The sequence below is a fragment of the Chrysochloris asiatica genome, unplaced genomic scaffold (assembly GCF_000296735.1).
Source record: "Chrysochloris asiatica unplaced genomic scaffold, ChrAsi1.0 scaffold00432, whole genome shotgun sequence".
Classification (NCBI taxonomy): Eukaryota; Metazoa; Chordata; class Mammalia; order Afrosoricida; family Chrysochloridae; genus Chrysochloris; species Chrysochloris asiatica.
The window spans coordinates 641,494-666,479 of NW_006408950.1; the positions used below are offsets into that span (position 1 = coordinate 641,494).

Consider the following 24,986-nt stretch of genomic DNA (forward strand, 5'->3'; position numbering starts at 1 on the left):
TCAGTCTTTTCTCCATTGATAAGAATGTTGTTTATTGGTCCAGTGGGAGGATTTTTGTTTTCTTTACGTTGAGTTGTAATCCATACTGAAGGCTGTGCTCTTTGATCTTCATCAGTAAAAGTTTTAAGTCCTCTTCACTTTCAGCAAGCAAGGTTGTATCATCTGCATATTGCAGGTTGTTAATGAGTCTTCCTCAAATCCTGATGCCACGTTTTCTTCACATAACCCAGCTTCTCGGATTATTTGCTCAGCATACAGGTTGAATAAGTATGGTGAAAGAATACAACCTTGTTGCACACCTCCTTTACTTTTCCTTAATTATTCCCTACCTCTGTCTTAGTTGTTTAGATTTTCTTGTAATGTAGCATTTTCAGTCAGATTCAATGATTTGATTGATTTCCCCCAAGAAAGTCACATCTCCAGTTACCTAGGTTAAGCATGGACCAAGTATAGACAACAGAGTGACTGGTTTTGGAGACCGCAGCTCCTGGGGACACTGGCTGGAAGGTAGCCTGATGGCCTGGTGGCTCCTCTAGTTCACAGCAGGGATGGTTGGGAAACACCCAGGGCAGGGAAGGAGGTGGAATGGGAAGGTGGCACAGATGCATTTCCTAGCAGTCCACGTTTTAGATAAAAAGTACAAAAAAGAGAGCACACCTGATGCTTTCCTTTATTTGGGGGGTGGGGGCGGTGCATTCTCGTTTGGCATCCTAGTGTCAATTCCATTGATGGTGCCTGAGGCCACCAGGAGGGTGAGGGGCGAGGGCCAGAAGAATAACCATCTTTGCTTCACCTTCCAGCACCATTGCCGTAAATGCGGGAAGGCTGTTTGTGGCAAGTGCAGCTCCAAGCGCTCCTCCATTCCCCTGATGGGCTTCGAGTTTGAAGTAAGGGTGTGTGACAGCTGCCACGAGGCCATCACAGATGAAGAGTAAGTGTCAGTGCTCTGCAGGCTTCTCAAGGCTGAGGACGGCTGCCCTCAGTGCTGCCACCATGCGTGATTCTGGCCACGGCAGTGTGAAGAACCCTCCTTTTCCACCAAGAGATTTCTGCTCTCTCTGAGCTAAGGAGAAGAGAATATGCTCAAAGAATTTATTTCTCTCTGTGCACCCCTCAACCTGAGGTGAAAGCACAGGCCACATGCATTTTAAATAGATTGTCTTGGAGCAAACTCCTTCGTCTGCCCATTGACTTAAGAATTGCCCAGGAGGACAGTGGCCCAAGGTTTGCTCTCTAGCCAAAGCTGGTGTCTGCCCGAGCTGTATCAGCCTGCCAGCTCCAGTCTCATTTTCCAGGAAGCACTAAGCTTAGTCCCCCTAGGAAACAATACTGGATGTCTAGCTGCTTGGATGGGCTGTTGTCGTGCTTCCTAGAAACTAGGGCCATAGGTCATTGCACCTGGGTGTGTCTCTTTAACACTCAGTATTTAACACTGCCCCTAGATGTAAGCTGAATAGCAGGAGGGTCTTACAGGATACTTCTCCTCTTCCTAATTCTCCCACTCCCACCCAACCCCAACACTTTGTATATAATAAAAAATATTTTAAGTGCTAGATGGCTATCTTAAAAGCTGCATGAAAACAGAAACATTAAAAATACCCCAAAGGAGATCAGCAATAAATCAAATTAATAAAACAAAGAATCCTCTTCCAGCACAAATAGTCCTCATTTATATTTTTCATGCTTTTTAAATACATATCACATATAAATTGAGATCCTTTTACAAGATTATTTTCTACTCAGTATACCTGATGAAATTAATAAGAGAGTTCGTCTCTTATTGAATTAGCAATCTGGAAGAGACCTTAGAGATACTGTAGTTTAATTCTTCATTTCATAGATAACAAAAGACCTAGACAGTCTAGGCAACTTGCAAACTAAGTTTAAATCTTTCATTCTAAAAATTTAAAGTAATCATATTTAGTGTCCTTGCGATCTGTCCTACAGATTTCACTATAGAAAAGAAGAGAATAGCCGTGTTCAGAGAGCCCATTGGAGTGGTAACCCCAAATCCTGATTCGAAAGCAGCTGTCCTCTTTCTAGTTCCTGCCCTGTTTCTTCAGCTCTTCTCTGGAAGCTTGTGCATTGTCGCTAGAGCACCAAGTTGGTACTCAAGCCCTCGTCCTCAAAATGCAGCAATTAAAAAGCACAAAGCAAATCATGCTGCTTGTGTATATTTTGTTTTACTTGTTAAAGCTTTAGAATACTGCAGAAAACCCAAACCTCCAGTGAAAGGAGGAGAGAGAATGGGGGACCTTTCAGTTAGAATGACAGTTCTTACAGCCTGGGCATTTTAGGAAGCTCACTTTTTAAAATTATACAGATGAAGGTAGAATATTTTACTGGCATCTCCTTCGGGGATCAAATTTAGCAAAAACACATTTTGTTTGGTTGTTGTTGTTAAGGTTCATCAAAAGCACAGCTAGAGACTTGATCTCTGAAACATCAATGGACGCTTCCAATTGAAGGAACAAATTTGCCAGAAGGGATTTTGAAACTTTCTTGCATTTTGGAGAATATTACACTATTCTTATTTTTATTATTTTTTTAATCCATAACAGGCCTCTAAAATATAAATGAGATATCAAGGTAGATAGAAGGCACTTTTCACTTGAGGGATTTTAGCAGTTTGGCAAACATTAGAGGGTAAGGTCCAGTCAGGCTACTTCATTCCTGGATCAGCACCTTTTACCCACTGAAACCTTCTTTTCTGCTCGGCTCCTTGCAGACGAGCACCCACGGCTACCTTCCACGACAGCAAACATCACATTGTGCATGTGCATTTTGATGCAACCAGAGGGTGGTTACTGACTTCTGGAACTGACAAGGTTATTAAGGTAGGGTATCATATTCATCTTGACACTTTTCATCTTCGTCCTTATGTGAACACATAGGAGCACCAAGAATATGTGAGGTTATCAAAAGCTTATCCTTAGCAGTGAGCATTTGGGGGAACCCACTGCATGCAGGGCCCACGCCAGGCACTGACTCTCCACAAGGAAATGGTCTGGCTCCTGCCTGCAAGGAATAGCTAGCTAGCTATTTGAGACATATAAGGGGGCTTCAAATAGTTTGTGAAAAAAATCCCATTACCTTTTTTGTGTGTGTGAATCTAGTGAAGGTTTACAGAGCAGATCATCAGTTTTGCATCCAATGAATCATACGCTTTGTTTTGTCTTAATGATTCCAATCCCCTCCCTACAACAACACTTATTCCACTTCCTCCCTGTGGGTCCTGTTTCCATCCCACCCTCCTTCCCAGTCCCTCTAAGCCTTGTCCTCAGGTAGATGGTGCCCTTTTGATCCTGAATGATTGACCATTCCATGGTAAGCATACCTCACTGGTGTTGTCTCTTCTATATACTTGTCCACTGCTTGGTTGAAAATTGGGCCAAGAGGATAAATTCCATTCTAGACCTGAAGGGTGGCCATAGTCTTGGGTTCCTTCCATCTCTTTCTGACCAGTTATTGTTAATTGTGAAGTGCCGTCGAGTCAGTTCTGACTCATAGCAATCCTGTGTAGGGTTTCCAAGGAGCAGCCAGTGGATTTGAACCCCTAACCTTGTAGTTAGCAGTACAGCGCTTGCCCTACAGAACCACACCAGGACTCCTTCTGACTAGTAAACCCGGTCTTTTGTATTAAAAACTTCCATTATCTTTTAATTCCATTTTCCATGGTCTTTTTTTTAATCAGTCTTATGGGCAAACAGGCAAAAAAGTGATACAGACAAGAATTCTCTTAAGAATTCAGTTCAGGGAGATAGATGGTACTTCAGGAGAAGGCCTCCTGGAGGAGGTGGGACCTGGGCTCAGCACTGAGTGAAGATAGAGCAGTGAATAAACCAACAGAAATAAACAAGATCTTTTCCCCGGGAGATCAATTAACCCAAAAGCACTAACCCAGGGCCTCTGAGGACTGTGGGAAACCATGTGCATCAGTGGCACACAGAGGCCCAGACAGAAGGGGCCACACCTGCGTTACTCCTTGAGACACACAGAGGTACACCCACCCAGGGGCACTGAGCTCAGCTTCCTGGCCTGTTCAGGTCTGGTTCTTGGAGGCAGCAGCAGGATGAGGTAGTTAAACTAACCCCTACTAGAAGTCCTGGTGTGGCGCTGTCGGTTAATACACTGGACTGCAGAGTTGGTTTGAACCTCAAGATCAGTGATTCAAGCTCACCAGTGGCTCCTCAGAAACTCAATACCGTTTCGGAACCGTCTCGATGGCACCTAACGACAACAACAGAAGCAACCAGGCCTCTGTGACTTGGAGCAGGCTTAAAGCAAACTCAAGCCACTGGTCCATCCTGATAATACGGCCAGAGTGCATGAGATGGAATTTCACTATCCTCGTTTCTAAGGAGCAGAGGGTCAGTGAAAAAGTCAAAAACCCTTAATGAGATGGACTGACACAGAACCAACAGACTGAAACTTCACAATTGTGAGCATATTTCATTCTGTTGTGCACAGAGTCACTATGAGTTAGATTAATTCTGGGAGCTGGGTTCCTTTGTAAAATGAGACATCTTGTCAAAAGTGTTGGGAAGAGTAAATGAGATAAGATGTGGAAAGGAAACAGCATGGTGCTCGATATGTACTTGTTACCCCTTCCCTCCAAAATACCTCTTTGTGGTCATTCTGCATTGTTGCTGGTTGTTAGTGGTGTTTGTAGTTGCCACTCAGTCAACCCCAACTCATGGTGAATTCATACGCAGTGGAATTAAACAGTGAAACACCACCCAGTCCAGCTCCATCCCCTTAGGCGGATATAGGTCAAATGGTTGTATTTCATTCGTCAGTTTCCAACAGTAGAACTATTAGCTGAGTCAAAATTTCTAGCTTCCATTGTTATGTTTTTGAGCTAACTTTTTAATGGAAAAAACTTTTCATTATAATTATTTTTCCCATCACCCAAGTTAACACTTGTCTACCAGTTGCCCACCCTTCTCTCCCTTCCCACCTCTGGTAACCATCAAAGATTTAGAATTCATATTTGTTCAGTATTTAGTTGACTTTTAGTGATAAAAATTACTTGAAGAATTCTAAGGGTTGAATACTGTTTATCCTCAATAGATTATAAAATTCATTTTTAAACTCACATATCTTTCTCTTCTTTTTACAGCTATGGGATATGACCCCAGTGGTGTCTTGATGACACACCCCCCACCCCCGGAATCAGAAAGAGAGTATTTACTAAAGAAATGGTTATTCTAATAATCCAAATCATTGCTGAGGGTGTGAAGGAAAGCCAGCGCGTGAGAAGAGAGGAAAGCACAGGCTCTAGATGAGTTTGCGCGTGTGATGAACTAAGTTCGCTGGTGAACTAGTGACTGGGTACTTGCACCTTGTTCACACAAGATCAGAGAAGGTATTTTTTCAACAAATGGTTTATACAGTCTGGCTGTGCTACATTGTTTTGAGTATAATGAAAAAAATCCATGTAGGGTGTTTCCTTTTTGTATTTTTTAATACTTCATTTTCCTTGTTGCTTTGTGTGTCGGAGAAATGAGGGACATATCTGTTTGGGGTATTTGTGGTCATTATAAAGTAGTTCCGTGTTCTCTTCACTTGAGCATGTATCATGTGGTCAGCATCTCTTTCTTCTCATCTCTGCTTCTACTCTAACCATCATCTGCTGTTCACCAGAGTCTCTGTATTTCACTATTTATTCGCAATGTCTCTGCTTTCATATCCTCTTCAGTGGCGAGATTTGGAAAGCCATCTGTGTGGATTTACCAAGTGACTTCTTGAAGCACCTGAAGAATGATGTGTTTGTAATGCCTGACTCATCGTGCTCTTATCCAGTAGGAATGGCCCTGCATCCCGCCTCAGTGCTCTCTGCTTTCCCACATTAGCAATGCTGTGAGCAAGCTGCTCCCTCCATCGGCATCAAGAAGTCAGAGCTTCGACTAGCAGTGCCTGCAGCATTTAGAACTCGGTTGGAGCCCCCTGGGCCTTTTATATCTTAGTTTTATTTGTCACAGCTCACCCCACCCATAATATTTAAAACAAGCAACAACAAAACCTGATATGCTTCAAGAACCAGTATTTTTCCAATGTGCTTTTTCCTTGTGACATCTCTTCTGAACTAGAAGGCATTCGTTACTGCAAGATTGTAGTCCTATGCTACCCCTCACCATCTGTATGTGCTTTCTCTTTAAAACTTAGTTATTTAAAACTTTTTATCTTAATGTCCTTTACCAGAATACCTTTCACACCTTCATACTAAAACTGTATATGATCTGCAACTTAAAGGTACTGAACTCTACCGCTCAGGCTGGGTCCTATGAGACTGTATAAGAGGCTCCAGGAAAGGAACCTGAGGGCATGCAGTCAAGCTTGGTAACGAGAGAGATTCCTGGTCTAGTGACTCAACTCAGGATTTTGACATCCTTATTTAAAACAAAACAAAAAAACCCGTTGATGACAGTTAGCTGCAAACAGGGACCACGTGCCTGCCCCATCCTAAGCACTTTGCATGCTCTGTCTCTCCTAGTCTGTCTCACCGGGTTGGGAGAGGTGGGGAGGATCAATCTCTTGGGGATTGATCACCAGGTTAAACAAAGCTCTCATATAAACAGGCCAATTACTTGCCCGTCCCCACCTAAGCCCTGTCTCCACAGTATCTTGTTCACTTCTGATTTGCCAATGTTTTGGTAGTTGAATTGGCATGAAATTGTAACGCTCCCTATCTTTTCTTCTCTTTTCCTGGAAAGCAGCCCCCCACCCCTTCATGTCATTAATTACTTTCCTTTGTAACCAGGGAAGTACTACAAGCCATACTTGCATACCACTACTAACACGGCAAAATGTGTGTCCTGGGTAAGAGGTTCCGCCAGCATTGGGAAGCAGAGCCAGTGTGTATGTCCTGGGTAGCCACATTTCATAATGGCCTCCACCAAGACAGCAGCCCTAAGTGACCATGTGACCTCAACATTAAGGATGCACCCCACACCACCCCCTGTGCCCTTGCTTGCCGTCAGTAAACACTGTTACAGTTACCTTGAGGTTTCTGCATGATTGCTCTGTGAGAGAGCTTTAAAAAGGGAATTACCTTTAAAATATTCAAATACCTTATAGTTTACTTTGTAGTTTATTACTAGGACCTGTGAAACCACTTAGTAAGTTACTGCATGTTGGAAATGAATTGCTGTTTTCCATTCCCAAACTTTGGCACCCAGCCTGTACACACACAGGGAAACAGTGTTATGGGGGTAGATGAGGTGGCCAGCAGGCCTGGTGTGCCTCTGAGCGAAGTTTAGATGAGCACTCAGAAGCTGGCTGCCCCACTGGCCCCCACGCACACCAGGGTTAGTCTGTGGCCCACAGAGCCACGCAGAGGTTGAAACTAGTTGGGTCTCATTGGAGATTAGAGCTATGCTCAAAGACCACACATGTCAACGTATCCATTGCCCTGCCCTTTACTTGCACCTCATCTGGCATGGGTACTTGAATTTGGTGAAAAGAGCTTAGCAAACAAGTATGTACTGCTTGTAATACTGTGAATTCTCAAGTTTTACAGTAAGCGTCTCTTCCACCATCTTTGAAACTCACAGAAATGTTTGGTACATCTTATGGAAATGAAGGCTTCCCTCACTGGGCGTGGAAGCTGGCCTCAGCACTTGCCTTTTCTTCTCTAGGTTAACTGTCATAGTTCTTGTTTTGCCCTCTTGGATTTGCACTTTATATACATTTTTGCTCCATCACTTAAATACGTCGCAGCCCTGGCAAGTAATGCCTAGCATGACTGCTGGGAAAATGACAGACGTGTGTATTATATATGTAGTTGTTATTCTCTAATCACATGCTCTGTTTCTCCAGAGGAACCATATGACTGGCTCCAAATACCTGGCTAAAGTCTCCACAGGAGCAAAAGTGATCTTAGACTAATTACTTCAAATCCTCTCTCCTTTCATATGAGGTCAATCAAGTTTGGACTATTCAAAGAATCACAAAACCACAAAATTGGAAGGGCTCTTCAAAGATCTAGAATATCCCTAGCACAAAACACTTCATTCATCCCAGACAGATGTAAACAAATCTAGGCGTGTTCTCAAGGAACGGTGGATTTTGAGCATTAGCTGGCCCTGGCATGAAGGGGGAGTGGCTTCCCGAGGCTTCAGAGGGCACTCTCAGGACCCTGGTGTGTTCCCCGATGAGACCCTTGTTCTGAGACTCAGCCCTGTGGTTTGAGTTGGGGAGTACCATGCAATGAAGCGGCTCTTGCAGGTCTTCAGCAGTGGAGATCCTTCCTGCTCTCTTCCCTACTGGCCACTCCAGTAACCAAATTTAAGTGGAAATCCAGGACCCTGAATACACACCCCCCACTGCCTGTGTGAGGGCCATCCTAGAGAGGGCGCTGTAGTGTCTACCCGTCTGTTGACACATCACCTGTTTGACTCCTGAGCTTCACTGTGAAAACCCCCTCAATTCTAGTTGCTTAACATTAAACAATTCTCAGTTCTTAAATCCCTAACTTGACTTTTAAGCAAAAGATAGCTCCAAACTATGCATGGAAGTTGTTGTTGATGTTAACTGTTGTCGAGTCAATTCTGACTCATAGCGACCCTTTATAGGGTTCCCAAGAAGTGGCTGGTGAGCTTGAACCACTGACCTTACAGTTAAAACAACTTTGTAGTCTGACACATTAGCCCACAGTGCCACATATGTAAATGACCCTGTTCACTAAGATTTGTATTTTTAAATGTAAGTATTTTTTTTTAATACTTAATTTCCCTCCTTTAAAATAATTTAAAGTTGATTTTTATCCTAATAAGAAAGTGAATGCCTAGCAATGTGATCGTAAAGCATGGAAATGGTGTCCACTTGAAACCCTGAGTGATCTTGAAGGTACTTGAGGTTCTGAGCTCAGAATGAATGGGGCACTGGGACACCAGGGCTCGGATCTCTACGCCTGGCCTGGCCCAAGGCCACACGGATGAGTCAGTGGATTAGATCCTCTCTGTACCATGTGGTAGATGCATGGTGAAGATGTACTTGGGGCCTCACCTCAGGAGGTACACAGAGGGCCCCCTTACTCAGCTGGATGGGCTTCACAGAGGAAAGGACTTCTGAGTGGAGTTAAAAGATGTAGAGGAGGGAGTCAGCTAAGTGGAGAAAGAAGATTTTCCAGGCTTGGGAAACAGCTTACCAAAGGCGCCAGATGTGGAGTCTGCCTGGTGTGTGCTCAGGGACCACACTGGCTGGGAGTGCCTCATCTGCAGCCTTAGAGCCTGGTGTCTTGTTGCTGTCAGCCACTGAGACACGGCTCAGGCTCAACTCTGTGAGTCAGTCAGGCTTCCTGCCCCATGCTTATCAGCATCAGAGTCCCTTTCTCTTTGGAAATGCCTAGAATTGTTATCTGAAGATGCCCCCAAGATAACTAATTTGGAGACTCCTAGGTGTGTGCAGACTTTGAGGTAGAGCTGGAGGTGGTTTCATACCACTGACCTCAACTGGGAAGAACTTCCATCCTCATCAGATAATTCGATAGGTGAGCCAGGCCCAGCTGCACCACGTAGCTAAAGGAAAGAGGCTGAACTATGGCAGGTGGAGAATCTTCTAGACAACAGTGGTGGAACACTTTGCATGTGTGAGCAAGCAGTGCCGCCTTCTTTTCCTCCTCAGCGTACAGTACATGCAGGGATGAAGTGTCCTCACCAAGTGGAACCAAAAGTTATTTCTCAATTCAGTTACAGAAAAAAGGACTTGAGCCAGCTCACAGAGCAAGGAGCACCCCAGCACCCGTGATGGGGTCTTAGCAGGCTCAGTCTTGCCATTCCATCCGCGTGCCTTTTATTTTCAGTTCCCAAGTATCTTAGGTCCATAACGTAATAGCATTTGTATCTGTGGTCAAATTTTATCTTAACCTTACAACCAAGAACTAGACTTCTCAACCCTCAAAATTTATAGTTTGCATTTTCGTCTTTTAACACTAACCTTTCCTCAGAGAAGCCTCTTTATTCTTTATGTCTAATATATAAAAGCACTAGCTAAAATATGGATCTCTCAGAATTGAAGAGGGTCCTTTGTTTACCATGCCAGGGGATTTATGAGCCGAGAGAGCTGTGGAACAGGAGAGTAAAGCCTCAAGTCAAGATTTCAAGATTGAATTAGATGATTGTTTTAAAGGTCCTTTCAATCCTAAGGTTTTATGATTCCATGAGTGTTATTTATCATTAGACTAGTCAACACCATTAAGGAGCTCTGGTAGCGTAGTGGTTACGAATCGGGCTGTGAACTGCAAGGTCAGCAGTTCGAAACTACCAGCTGTTCCGCAGGAGAAAGATGAGGCTTTCTGCTCCCGTAAAGATTGACAGCTTCGGAAACCCTGTACAGGGTCTCTATGAGTCGGAACTGACTCCATGGTACATAACAACCAACAACAATCAACACCATTACCCCTGTCTGCCAACCACATGAGTCATTTAACTCAGATAAACAAGAACAAAACACATTGCATGCTTCTGTTGTCTTCTGCCATATCAGTGAATTGTTTTCTAAATTTGCCCATCTTGAGTTAGTAGATTTGGTTTAGAGAAAGGTGAACATAATCATGGTACCATCTCATTCAAAATAAATACCTCAAATGCTCACCTTTATGAGTCAGACGAGTATCTGACCCTGTTGGGAGAGGATGTTTCAAAGAATTGCAAGTTGGTTTAAAGGTTAGATCAATAATTCCATCTTGGCATTTATGATCCTTTCTCTGACATTGCCCCCTTTGTTCCCTTGGTTCTCTGGGAAGCATGAGAGAGTGAGGAGAGCTAACTAGTAAAAAGGGAAAGTAGTATGAGAAAGTATTTTACTTATACTCACATAAATGTCTTTCTTTAAATGGATCACAGCCTTACATCAATAGCATATGCCAGAATGAAGTATGGACCAAAACAGGTGTGCGACAGTTAACCATTGTATTCAGATGTTTGTGTTTTATGCCATTTGTCGTGCTTTTTAAGTGACTTTTTAGAATCTTTATATGAAAGGTATAAACATTGTTAATAACTGGACAGCAGGGAAGGTGCTGGCCCCACATTTCAGTGCCTGCCCAATCTCTTTACCCAAAACCAGAGAGATGGACTCGACCACTCGCATGTCCACCACATGTGCAGCCCACAGCTCACACTGACTGCAGGTTCCTTTACGAAGATCTTTTCCTTTCTTTTGAAATGAGGAAATCCTCCAAGGGGCTGGGCTGAGAATGTCCTAAGCCTGACGTGGAAACAGATTTCTCAAATGTGATTCTAGCTGTGCTCTTGGCATTTTCCATATCCTTGGCCACTAGATCCCACCAACCCAGATCACCCCATCTGGAAACTGATGCTCTGAATGTGCTTCCGTGGTAACGAGCAAAAATTACCTGTCTTACAGTGTTTGTATCCCGTTGTCCATTCAAATGCTGCTGAGCCTCCATGTCTTTACTCGGCTTACTTTCCCACTGTGCTTCTCTCCAACCAAAATGTACCTGTCACCATGGTCAGCATAAAAGACTCTCAATGTAAAGTTGCTTCCATGGTTTAAAATAAATCTTTGCGAAAACCTTCCTGCAGCTGTGGACCCTCCTTTGTTGTAGCACATGCACCATGGCCATCCAACTCTGGGGTTCACTTTGTGGGATCCATCCTGCCTGGGGGTGTGTCTACTGCTGCTCACCACAGACTTGAAGCACAGCAAATGGGCTGTGACCATTGTAACAAACAACTCCCAAACCTCCTGGCACCGAGAGGATTTCGACACACGGTGACCCTGGGTGTGTCAGAGTCAAACTGCTCCATAGGTTTTTCAGTGGATGTCATCTTCCAGAATCAGGTACACCTTCCATGGTGCCATGAGGTAGATTCAGACCTCCAAACTTTGAGTAGCTAAGTGCAAACTGTGCCATCCAGGAACCTGTGGCACCTAGTCCCTTTGATTTATCTTCACGCAAGTCTGTTCTAACTGGTTAATGAACTTTCCAGACAAGAAGGGCATGCTCAGCCAGGCAAAACTGCTCTAAATGCCTCTCATGAGACCCATTCGATGGTTCAGAAAATAAGTGCAAAGAAACCAAGGGGCAGTGCCCTTCCTACACAGACCTCACCCACACCTCCCACTGCAAAACACTGCTTTATCCCTGAGGGACACTCCCCTCCCAGCCCAGCATGTGTACCCAAAAACATCCTTCCCTGGGGAAAATGAACCAGAGGGCTGGTTGAGGGCCTTGGGCAACAGTGAGAATGCAGTCCAGTGAGGGGCTGGGCAGCACCACCAGGCTTTCCTTGGCTGCAAGTGAGACTGTAGACAGATCATTCTAAATCTGTTCACTGGTTTGTTACAACTTCCCTGATGCCACTTAGAGGTAACATGGTGTGGTTTAGAGATTTTAGCAAACTACGATAAGAATGCCAGGCGTGTTGTTTAAGATAAGCACTGAACTGAGAAGTACAAGGTCACCAGCCTATCAATGGGAGAAAGAAGAGGCTTTCTGCTCCTGGAAATATTTACAGCTTTGGAAACAAGGTCACTATGAGTTGGAACTGACTTGATGGCACTTAACAGCAACAACAATCGTGCATGAATTCAAAAATCATAAATCACTGTCATCAATTCGATTCGGACTCATAGTGACCCTGTATAGCGTTTCCAAGGCTATAAATCTTTATGAGAGCAGCTGATGGGTCTGAACAGCCAACCTAGCGATCTAGCAGTCCAGTGCTTATTCTACAGCACCTCCAGGGCCCCTATAAATATAAACTGTTGTCAAGTATTGTCAAGTTGGTTCCAACTCAGTGATACTGTATAGGGTTTCCAAGGAGCAGCTGGTGGGTTTAAGTACTGAATTTGTGGTTTGTAGTCCAGTGCTTATCCTACAGCACCACACCAGGACTCCAAGCATAAGCTTTGTTGCTGTTGTTGTTATTAGGTGCCATCAAGTTAGTACCAACTCAGTGACCCCATGCACAACAGAACGAAACACTGCCTGGTCCTGCCCAACCTCAAAATTGTTGTTACATTGAGTCCATTGCTGCTGCCACTGTGTCAATCCATCTAGTTGGGGGTCTTCCTCGTTTTCTCTGACCCTCCACTTTATCAAACATGATATCCTTCTCCAGGGACTGGTCCTTCCTAACAATATGTCCGAAGTATGAGAGACGAAGTCTGGCCATCCTGGCTTACAAGGAGCATGCTGTCTAACACAAATTGGTTTATTCTTTTGGCAGCCATGGTACTTTTAATATTCTCCTCCAACACCATAATTCAAAAGCATAAATTCTTCTATGGTCTTTCTTATTCACGATCCAGATTTCACATGCATATGAGGTTACTGAAAATAGCATGGCTTGGGTCAGTTGTACCTTAGTCCCCAAACTGACATCTTGGCTCTTGAACACTTTAAAGAGGTCTTGTGCAACAGAATTGCCCAATGCAATACATTATTTGATTTTTTTTTAATGTTTTATTGTGAATTATGTGGTAGTTTACATGGGAGAACATTAGTTTTACATTCATCGTATCCTATTATCATTTCATTGCTATGGTTACAATCTCCTCCATGCATCATCAACCAACCACAGGGTATACCTTGCAAGGCTGCCTCCTCCTCCACCTCCACACACCCCCACATAGTCAGCACAGAGCCCCTCTCCCTCTCTGGGTCTAAAGTCCCCGGCTGATGCATATCTGCATGTCATCATCTCTGCCTCCATCTCTGGCATCACTCTTTCTCTGGGTAGGGTGCCGCTCTCCACTCTTCTTCCCGCTCTCCACTCTTCTTCCAAGGGACCTCCGCTCCTAGACTGAAAAATCAATCACTCCCCTTCTTTTGCTACAAAATGTCTACCTTTACATTTCCAACCCTTACAATCAGTCCTGATAACAATTATTCACTACTGTATCACAAGAGACCTATCCGTCCAAACAGATTGGAAACTACTCAGTGGAGATTCTACCTTCCTCCACACCCTCTGGATCTAGATTCTCTCTTGAAAGCTTGTAAGCCAGTCACTTCTTGCCTTTGTAGCCCCTCCATTTTGGGTAGCCAATGTCCAATTTGCCCATCCCTGTCTACTCTGTGTATCGAGGGGGTGGGAATGATCCTTGCTGTAAAGATTTGTTCTCTCTTTTGAGCTACTGCATCCATAGGTGTAGGTCAAGTTCATCAAATTGGATCAGATTACTCTTTTTTTCCTCTTCTTTCTTCTAGTTGAGCTCTGATCACCCATTCATTGAAGTCATGTCAAGTGGGTATTATCTGTAAGTGTGGGTGTTCTTGTGCATATGCCCTCTCTTCTTATCAGCTGGATGTTTCTCTCTCCACTCCAGTCCTCTGTGGCTATGTCACTGACTCTGGGCCAAAAAGTCCCCAGGTCTTGTCACACTGCTGGCCAACCAGGTCTCCACCCGGGTTCACAGGATTGTTTGATTTCTTGACTGCTACTCCCATGAATATTGATGGCTGATCTGAGCAAAATAAAGTCATTCACAACTTGAATCTTTCCTCCATTTATCATGATATTATTTATTGATCCAGTGATGAGTTTTTTTTAATTTTCTTTACATTGAGTACAACCCATACCAAAGGATATGGTCTTTGATCTTCATCAGTATTTTAAGTCCTCTTCACTTTCAGCAAGCAAAGTTGTGTCATCTGCATATCGCAGGTTGTTAATGAGTCTTCCTCCAATCCTGATGCCATGTTTTTCTTCATAGAATCCAGCCTCTCAGGTTATGTGCTCAGCATAAAGATTGAATAACATGGTGAAAGACTACAACCCTGACGTACACCTTTGTTGATTTTAAACCATTCAGTGTTACCTTGTTCTGCTCGAACAACTGCCTCTTGGTCTATGTACAGGTTCCTCAGGAGCACAATGAAGTGTACCAGATTACTCAATTCTCCAAAGTGTTTTACATAGCTTGTCATGATCCATACAATCGAAAGTCTTTGCTTTCAACAAAGCACAGGTTAACATCTTTCTAGTCTAGATCCATCTGACATCAGCAGTGATATCCCCTTGTTCCATGTCCTTGTCTGAATCCAGCTTGAACCTCTGGCAGTTCTCTGTCAGTGTACATTTGCAGCTCTTTTGGGATTATCTTGAGCAAAATTTTCCTTGTTTGAGATATTAATGATACTGTCCAATGACTTCCATATGTATTTAATGCCCATTGTCCCTTGATTTTGCTTGTTCTTGGCAACGTTCTTGGCAAAGGCAGTGCCAAGCCGCCACCTGTCAACTTTGTTCACTGGTCAGGTGGGAGAAGAAGAGGCCATGGTCAGAGTGTAATTGTTAAGAGCCTTGTCGTATAATAACAGGAAAAGAACCTGCTGCCAAAGGTTTAGGTGAGCAGCCCCGATCATATTTATTGTCAAATGTTGCCATTCCCTGAGGGTGCCTCACTGCTAAGGGGTGTGGAGGGGAGGGGAGTGGGTTTCTTTTTGAAGAAGATTCTGGGGCCTGGCCTATTTAAATCTCTGAGCCAGCTGTTCCAGGACTTCAGTGAGCTTCTCCTCTTCAGCCTGTGAGGAAGACGTTCTAGCAAGAGGCAAGTGGGTAGAAACTGGTTTCCGATCTAATGGTGAGAGGAAAACAAAAGGTGGGTGAACAGCAAGGTGGACCCACCTCTGGTCCACCACGTCACTGAAGTCTGCGAGGGAGGAAGCCGCAGGGGCCCTGGGAGTTTGGTATAGACTGTTCTCAAGGGTCTCACACACTAGGTCCTGTAGAACCAGCACAGGAAAGAAAAAGGAGTTGCTGTTTTGTGGCTCCAAGACTGTCGGATTGAACTGTGCTGACGTGAGCCAATCACCAGGCCTTTCTCCAGAGACACCTCTGAATGAAGGCGGGACCACCAGGAAAGATGGCAAGGGAAGCCCAGCTCTGCCCCAGGAAAGCAGGCCCTTTGTGCTTCTCAGCTTTTGCCTCCTCACCTCAGTACTGTTCCCTAAGTCTCTCCAAGAAAAAAAAGAACAAAAAGGCAACAGGTAACTGCTTGCAAAAGCAGAGCCCACTTACTGCTTTGGGCCACATGTGTTCTAGGACTGAGATCATCTCTGAGTTACGATTGGCCCCACCTTGATTCTAGGGGATTTCTGTACTCAAAGGGCCCACCAAGTTCAGAAAGAGGAAGAGGAAGGTGAAAAGAGTAGCAGATGTTGGGTAGCAGTGGCCAGGGAAGGAGCCTAGTCACTGTCAAGGAAAGGATGGGAAACCCACCCTATGTTTCAGGACAGGTTTAGGGACACAAACAGGAAGTGAATTACCTTGGAAGAACAGGCCGCTGGGGTGCATGGTGGCCGCAGGGGACAGAGCAAGCCACAGCACCGTGTCTGCCCCCTGTGCCACTGAGCGCAGTCTGCCCTTCATCCTGGCATGGAAGCCTGGCATGGACAGCTGCACAGCTGGGGGAAGAAGTGGGCAGAGACAGGTTGATTCAGTATGGTTGGCATCATTTTTAGTACCCAGCCCCCCAGTAATCACAAAATGGAATTGCATCATAAACTTTTACTTCAAAATAACACTTCTCTGGAGTGATGAAGCGGCTGGGGACTTTGGATCCAGAGAGGGAGAGGGACTGTGTGCTGAAGAATGGAGGGAGGAGGGGAGGGGGAGTGTAGGGGACAGGCTTATAGGGTATACCCTTTGGTTGGTTGATGATGCATGGAGGGGATTGGAACCATGGCAATGAAACGATATATGATAGAATGAATGTAAAACTAAAGTTCTTTCATGTAAACAATCATATAATTCACAATAAAACATGAAAAAAAACCCCACTTCTCCAAGCTGCAAGAGATTTCAAAGGCCCTTGTCATAAAGGCCCTAAGGCACTCCCTACTGCCTATTTAGAAAGGGCTGCACTTCAGAAGGTACCGGGGAGGAGTCCTGTCCACTGACCTCACACCAGTCAACCCAAGTGTAAACTCATGGTCTCAGACTGCCAAGGAAGCCTCTAACCCCAACCAACAGCTCTGATGAGTTGGGGGCCCACACTGAGGCTAGAACGGTTAGATCCGCAGACTCTGGACTCCTGCTTTCAGGATATTGGTTGGTTCTTGGACTATTTTCATATTTTCTTTTTAGGGAGGAGAGTCGTAAGAAAGGACAGATGTTTTTTACCTCCTGCCAAACTGTCTACCATGCCTTCCCCCTGCTCCCAGAGCTACACAGAGGTGTCTCTGCGCTGCCTCTCACCGAGCCTGGGGCCTTCCCTTGGCAGCCCCAACCCAAGCACGGCTGGCCTTGCAATTTGGCTGCAGGCAAAAAAACCCATTTCCCCACAAACCTCAGGGAACATACTGTCTCCAAATTGAGCACATTGGGAAACAAAATACTTCTCTTGTGAAGCCAAGGAAAGAAAATAAACCAGAGAAAACAAAAGTTTCAAAAAAATTAGAAGTGTTACTGAGATCATAGTAAAGATAAGAGATCATCTAAGGCTCTCCTTTTTTTTTCAGTTAAAAATAAACTTTCTTTTCTTTTTGTAAAAATAATGCTTGTTTATTGTGGAAAAATTTGAATGAAAAGAAGGTTTGTTGCCGCTGCTGTGTTTATAATTGCCTTGAGCCCTGTTGGTGCTGTAGGATAAACACTGGATTGCTAACTACAAGGTCAGCAGTTCAAATCCACCAGTCACTCAGAGGGAGAAAGATGAGGCTGTCTGCTCCCATAAAGATTGAAAGCCTCGGAATCCCTCTACAGAGTAGTTATGAGTGGGTCATCGACTGGGTGGCAGTGAGTTTGTCTGGGGAGGATGAAAAAGCTACAAAGAGCCCGAGCGGTCTACCTGAGGCACGGAGTTGGTAGGGGCTGAGCTGGGAAGGGCTCCTGTTCTGACATGCTTCCAGAGAACTCAAGGTGTCTCCTTTGTGATCGTTATCCACGGAGGCTCAGGAGCGAGAGGCGGAGGTGGCCCCGGCCTTTCCTCAGCCCCTGCCTTTCATCTCTGATCTGGAAGTAGCTCAGTCATCACTGGGTGCTCTCCTGGAGCCTGGCCCCATTCATGGCTTTGCAAAAAGCACCCTGTGGACAAGGCCCTGCCCTGACAACCAGCCTTCTCCCTATCTGGTCCCAACATGCCCAACCTTCTTGTTGTAGTTGTTAGATTCCAACCCAAATCAACCCTGTATAGGATTTCCGAGGAGCAGCTGGTGGGTTTGAACCACCAGCCTTGTGGTTCAAACTGCCCTTGAGGGCAGCACAGTATCCTGCAGCGCCATACCAGAACTCCATGCCCAACCCAACAGACATGAAATCCTCGGTCCTCGTCCCACTGGTTTGGGGTCATTCCTGGGGAAAGCCAATCCAGCGGCATTTTTAGATGAAATACTGTAAGCAGCGTGGCATACCTGGAGTGTCCACCCAGCCAGGATGCATGGACGAGAAATGGATGGCTCGGTGCATGCTGGCCCATCGCTCAGTCAAAACCACCTGCTGCCTCTGGGACAGGAGGGAAAAATCAACAGGTGAGAATGAGAAGTGAGGCAGACCCCACTCCATCTGCTTCGCCCTCAGGAAGCCACCAGGCGAGAAGAGTAGGGGAAAAAATACCATAATAATAAAGACCCCAGGCTGCATGCTGCCTGGGGCTTCCCTGACCCCTTGTGAAATCGAATCCCCTGGGTGCTAGACATTCCTCCTTCACAAATCACTTGTTTGACTTCTTGATGTCAGTCAGTGAAGGCTGGCTGGCTGGGGTCCACTCTGCTGACCACAGTACTTCCAGCACCCAGCACAGAGCAGGCACGGGGTGGGCGAGGGCACATCAATAGTCAACTCCTGCCTCACATAAAGCATAGCAAACATAAGGGAGATGCTTAGACAACACATGGTGTTATCCGAGGGCAGTCTGATGACGCTTTTGAAGAACTCCAATTCTGAGCACCATATATAATGTGACACGTTAACTCCGTGTCCCCTGAGGAAGCATTTTGAGTCAAGATAAGGGGTTACCAGGATCTGGTCTGAGAGTTGATGTTAGGTGCCTTCAAGCTGGTCCCCACTCATAATGATTCTGTGTACACCAGAACAAAACACTTCTAGTCCTGTGCCATCCTTACCGTTAGTGATATGTGTGTGCTAACACTGTGCCAACCCAACTATGCCAGTCTGTCACTTTGTGGGGCTTCCTCTTTTTTGCTGACCCTCCACTTCATCAAGCATGATGTTCTTCTCCAGGGACTGGTCCTTCCTGACACCATGTCTGGAGTTTGAGGGATGAAGTCCGGCCATCCTCACTCTAAGGAGCATTCTGCCTGTCCTTCTTCCCAGAGTTGTTGGTTCTGGCCGTCCATGGTCCTTTCTGTATTCTTGGACCAACCAACACCATAGTTCAAATGTGTTGATTCTTCTATGCTCTTGTCCAGCTTTTACATGCATATGTGGTGACTGAAAATACCATGACTTGGGGTCAAGCTCACCTTAGTCCTCAAAGTGACATCTTTGCTCTTTATCACTTTAAAGACGCTTTTTGCAGATTTGTCCAATGCAATTCGTCTGGGAGTTAATGAGCAAACATGGACACTCCCCTGGCACACTTGATGGAGGTAGAGGAAAAGAGAATCTCACAGAGGGGCTGACAACTTCTAACCAGGGAAAGCTAATGGGCATAAGCAGTCTCCAAAATCAAGCAGATTTCAGAGCAAAAACTGGAAATGTGGAATTTATAGATTAGGCTTTCAAAAATCCTGATAACACATTGATACACCTCACAGCAGGGCAACCACACTTTCTGTTAACATCTGACCTGGCATCTCTTATCCCTTTTGTTCTTCAGAATCAAATGGTCATGCCCTTCAGAGTGAGCCAGGATCTCCTAGAGTTGTTCCTGTTGCTTCTGTCCTCAAAAGGGAGAGGAGGAACAGGCCTGTCCTCCTCCTTCCCCCTGGGCTCGGCTGGGGGGGCTGAACACCCTTGCTGGGGTCCTAGGTTCAGTGGTCACCAGCTGCCACTCTTTTCTGGATAGCCTGAGAAACAGTTAGAAGAGAAGTGGCAGAAGTTTAGGTTTCTCCCAGGGTGTGCTGGGCCTCAGCAGAGCTACACAGAGTCCTCTTAGCTAGGGAACTGTGTACTAAAATCAAATCCAAGTGTCATCCAGTTGGTTCTGACTCAGGGCTACCCCATGTAGGTCAGAGTAGAACTGTGCTCCAGAGAGTTTTCAACAGATGATTTTATAGACTTCAATCACTAGGCCTTTCTTCCAAGACACCTCTGGGTGGACTTAAACTCCAACCTTCTGCTTAGCAGTCATCAAATTAACCATTTGTATAACCCAGGAAAGGAGCTCTGGTAGTGTAGTGGTTAAGAATCGGGCTGCTAATCTCAATGTCAGAAACTACCAGTGATTCCACGGGAGAAAGATGGGGCTTTCTACTCCTGTAAAGATTTACAGCCTCGGAAACCCTATGCAGGGTCACTATGAGTCAGAACCGACTCCACAGCACATAACCATCACAACCCAGGAACTCCATTGTGTGCTAACTAAGGCTCAAATTAAGTGGCTCCCAGAATCAGCCATCTGTGGGAAGAAACCATTCATACACTGCAGGCTTGGGAAACCTCATTGACCTTGTTTTGTGCATAGACCATAGTTCCATTAAATGCTGCCCTTTCGGACTGTAGATCACTGGAATTCAGTTTCTGAACCAACATTCCTCCTGAGGAGACAGTTATCTGCAATAAAGGTGATAGAAATTTGTAAACACATGTTAGATTCCCTCTCATGTTAGCACATTATCTTGGCTATCTTTTTACTATGTTTGTGTTTCATCATTTTCTTTCATTGTAAGTTTTAAAAGTTCTTCATAAACTGAAGAAAAACTTGAAAGTTTACATGAGGTAAAATCAGCATGTACTGTTGTTATTAAGTGTCATCAAGTTGGTTCCAACCAACTTCTGAGCCTGTAAGCCTTTGTGAGAACAAAAAGCCTCATAGTTCTCCGGTGGAGTAGTTGACAGGCTCAAACCGCTGAACTTGTGATTTGCAGTCCAGAAAAAAATCAGTATGGTGGCCACAATTTTCTACCTTAACTACTAAAGAAATGTTTCTTAATTAGAAGGGTTGTGGCTAAACTGGGTTTCTCCCAAGAAACAACACAAAATTAACTCTATAGTGAATTCACTTGACATCTTTAACTTTTATTTATCACTCTATGTTGTTGTTAAATGTGGTTGAGTCGGTTCCAACTCACAGCAACCCTGTATAGGGTTTCTGAGGATCAACTGGTGAGTTTAAACTACCAACTTTGTGGTTCAAATTGATGTTTCAGTGCAGCACATTAACCTACAGTGCCACACCCAGACTCTATGTTGTTGTGAAGTGCCGTCGAGTCGATTCCGTATAAGGTTTCCAAGGAGCAGCTGATGAGCTTGAACCATCGACTTTGCAATTCAAATGACTTTGCAGTCTGACGCATTAGCTCACAGTGCCATACCAGGACTCCAGGACTCTATAGTACAGTTAAAATATTCTTATTGAAATGAAAAGAGGACCACCGTGGACTTTTATCCTCTCACTCCTCCCGCAAAGAAAAACACCAAAGAAATACCATTTAAACAAGTTCTGTTCTGTTCTGTTCTGTTCTGTTCTCTCATTACAGCTGTCTTTTCTATGAAGCAAAGCTAAAGTCATACGAGGGGGTCCCTCATATGTCTTCTTTACCTAGTAGTGGATCCGCCATCTACTGCTGCTACAACAATTTACCACAGTCTTAGCAGCTTAGACAACACAAATTTCTTCTTACAATTCTAGAGGTCAGATGTCCAAAATTGGTCTTATGGGGCTGATATCAAGGTACCAGAAAGATGAAGCTGTCTGTTCTCGTAGACTTACAGACTTGGAAACCCTGTACAGGGGGCACTATGAATCAAGATGGACTTGGTGGGAATGGGCTTATCAAGGGGCCAGCAGACCATGTTGCTTCTGGAGGCTCTCCTGCTCCTGCTTCGGAAGGCTGCCTCTTTCCCCTCAACCTCTGCTTCCATCATCACATCTGACTCAGATGTCCTGCCTCCTCTTATAAGGACCCTGGCAATTACACTGGACCCACTCTGAGCAGACAGGATCATCTCCCCATCACACCTGCAAAGTCCCTGTTCCTACGTAAGGAACTGAGGAACCTGTGGACATTGTGGGGACATTATTCTGTCTACCACAGAATAGCAGAGCGAAGCCAGCCTACAAAACCTGCCTTCCTTTGGATTCCTCCCACTCCAGCAGGGTGGTCTCTGGGAAATGCACGCCCACCTCTGACTAAGGCCTCACCCAGCTGCCCCACTCTTCAGAGTCGCCTTTCCCCCCTCATGATTTGTCCCCTCTGAGGACACTGAGGACAGACCTTCATTGAGGGCTCGGGTCTGTAGCACAGCTCTTGACAGCTCAGCTTCCCTCCCCACAAGGAATTTGAGGGGGTTAAGCACTCAGCTGCTAACCAAAAGATTAATGGTTCAAATCCACCAGCTGCTCCATGGGAGAAAAAGATGTGGCAATCTGTTTCCATTAACACTCACAACTTCAAAAACCCTATGGGGCAATTCTCCTCTGTCCAACAGGTTTACTATGAGTCAGAACCTACTCTTCAGCAGTGGGTTTGGGTTTTTTGTTTTGTTTTGTTTTTAATGTGCTCAGATGCTAATGAAAAGGTCGGCAGTTCAAATCCCCCCGCCGCCCCCAGAAGCACCTCAAAAGAAGGGCGTGATGAGATGTGCTTCTGACAAATTAGACACTTTCAAGCCCTGTGGAGCAGAGCTGGCTCTCTCACACATGGGAAGTTGTCCCCACAGCAATGAGGAGAGGCAGGAGTCGGGGAGGTTGGGTTCTTCCTGACATCAGGAGGAGGAGGAAGTTCTTTACTGCCAAAGGAGCATCTGGGGCTCCCAGTCTGTGCTTCATGAGTGGAAGCATCCTCCCAACCTCTGGTCCAGCTCCTTGCAGCACTCAGTTAGGCCTGTCTGGGCTTTGTTTCAGCCTATTTAGCCGCAGACAAGCTACCTCTCGGAGAATCAGCCTTTCCAGGGGGTGTGGGCAGAATAGCCTATTCGGACAAGAGGGGCAGCAATCATAGGGCCACTAACTTCCCACCAGGAACAAAGTCCATTACTTACAAAGTATCCCAAACAGTCAACTCACCACTCTGGGGTCATGTTCACTCTCCAGTGCAGGGAGCAGGGCTGTGGTAAGAATATATACACCTGAGGAGGCAGGAGGCAAAAAGCCAGTATGAGCTGTAGGGGGAGGCCAGACCTGGTTATCTGCACATCCCTTCCACGTGGACCCTCTGTGTGCTGCAAATGGCTAAGACTCAAAGCCACTAATGGGAAGGTTGACAGTTCTGCTCTGACACACATGGTAAACCCACGAGCTGGAGTCAACTCCATGGCAACTGGTTTTATGTGTTACTTTTGTTTGCTCTTTTGTTTCTCCTTCTGTCTTGTCAGATGTTTGGTTGCCCAGAAACGGAAAACCAGATCCCTGTTAGCAAGATGCCATAGATCTTGAGTACTGAGAGGGAAAGAAGTCCATGCTACAGGGAGAGAAAAAGCAAACTGCAGAACAACATGAGTCCACTGAGGAAAAACAGACATCCATGTATAATATAAAGTGATACAGATACAAAATTTAACAATACTGGTTATGGCTCCAGGGTGGGGTTAAGGAAGACTTATTTTCTATGCTACCCATGTCTGTATTGTTTGGATTTGAATGTTTGTTTTATTACAATGAGTATATAACTTTATGATTACTTATATAATCATTTTATACACACACACACACACACATATATATATATATGGGGTCCAAGTGAGGTGTTATAAAATAAGCACTCAACTTCAAGGTCAGTTTGAACTGCAAGGTGGGTGGTTCAAACTCACCAGCTTCTCCTCAGGAATCCTATATAGGATCGCTATGAGTCGGAACCACCTCAAGAGCGCTTAACAATATATATATTTAAAGTTGTACAAACAGTTTGCTCTCAACTACTAACCTAAAGGTTGGTGGTTCAAACCCACCAGGAGTGCTGTAGAAGAAAGGACCTGTGATGTGCTCCCATAAAGATTATAGACCCCTATGGAATAGTTCTACTCTGTAGCACAGGGGGTCGCTGTGAGTCAGAATCAAGTCAAGAGGTTATATATACATATATATATATAACATTTCTAATGGATCACTCTAATGGATCAGGAAAATATTGCTTTAGTGTATTTATCACATAGGAGTCCTGGTGTGGTGCTGTGGGTTAATGTACTGGACTGCAAAGTCAATGTGAACTGCAAGGTCAGCAGTTCAAGCTCACCAATTGCTCCTCAAAAACCCTATAGAGGGTCACTATGGGTTGAAATTGACTTGACAGTACTTTAACAACAATATTTATCACATAAATATATTCACAATATATGGATTGCGAAGTTCCAAAACAGTATTTACAACCAATTCTACTTAAATTATTTCAGAATATAGAAAACTTCCTAATACATTTTATGAAGCAAGCCTAACCCTCATACCAAAACCAGGAAAAGGATATCACTAAGAAATAAAATTATAAACCAATATCCCTCATGAACATAGATGCAAAAATTCTCAACAAAATCCTAGCCAACAGAATTCAATAACACACACACACAAATAAGGCATCATGACCAAGTGGGATTCATATCATGGAGCAGGGATAGTTCAACATTAGAAAATCAATCAATGTAATCCACCACACACACACACACAAAAAAGGGAATGAACCAAATGATGCAGAAAAGGCATTTGACAAAATCCAACATCCATTCCTAATAAAAACACTCAACAAAGTAGGAATTAAAGGGAAATGCCTCAACATGTTGTTGTTGTTAAGTGCCGTAGAGTCGGCTTCAACCCATAGCGACCCTGTACAGGGTTTCCGTGGGTGTAAATCTTTACGGGAGTAGAAAGCCTGATCTTTCTCCCGCGGAGCAGCTGGTAGTTTCGAACCGCTGACCTTAAGGTTCGCAGCCCGATTCATAACCACTACGCTACCAGAG

The 24,986-nt window shown here is 44.8% G+C and overlaps 2 protein-coding genes across 2 annotated transcripts in view; one reads left to right on the forward strand and one right to left on the reverse strand.

Moving 5' to 3' along the window:
• WDFY2 (WD repeat and FYVE domain containing 2) overlaps positions 1–5,152 on the forward strand; it is a 269,563-nt gene extending 264,411 nt beyond the window's left edge. Inside the window, exons 10-12 of the mRNA XM_006876937.1 lie at positions 801–931; positions 2,729–2,837; positions 5,123–5,152. Of these exons, the coding sequence (XP_006876999.1) occupies positions 801–931; positions 2,729–2,837; positions 5,123–5,152 (270 nt within the window). The remainder of the gene's footprint in view (positions 1–800; positions 932–2,728; positions 2,838–5,122) is intronic.
• A 10,290-nt stretch (positions 5,153–15,442) lies between these two features.
• Positions 15,443–24,986, reverse strand: part of DHRS12 (dehydrogenase/reductase (SDR family) member 12) — a 109,750-nt gene continuing 100,206 nt past the window's right edge. The window contains exons 6-10 of the mRNA XM_006876938.1: positions 23,107–23,168; positions 20,547–20,651; positions 18,329–18,419; positions 16,244–16,381; positions 15,443–15,552 (exon numbers count right to left, since the gene is read on the reverse strand). Coding sequence (XP_006877000.1) covers positions 15,443–15,552; positions 16,244–16,381; positions 18,329–18,419; positions 20,547–20,651; positions 23,107–23,168 — 506 coding nt within the window. The remainder of the gene's footprint in view (positions 15,553–16,243; positions 16,382–18,328; positions 18,420–20,546; positions 20,652–23,106; positions 23,169–24,986) is intronic.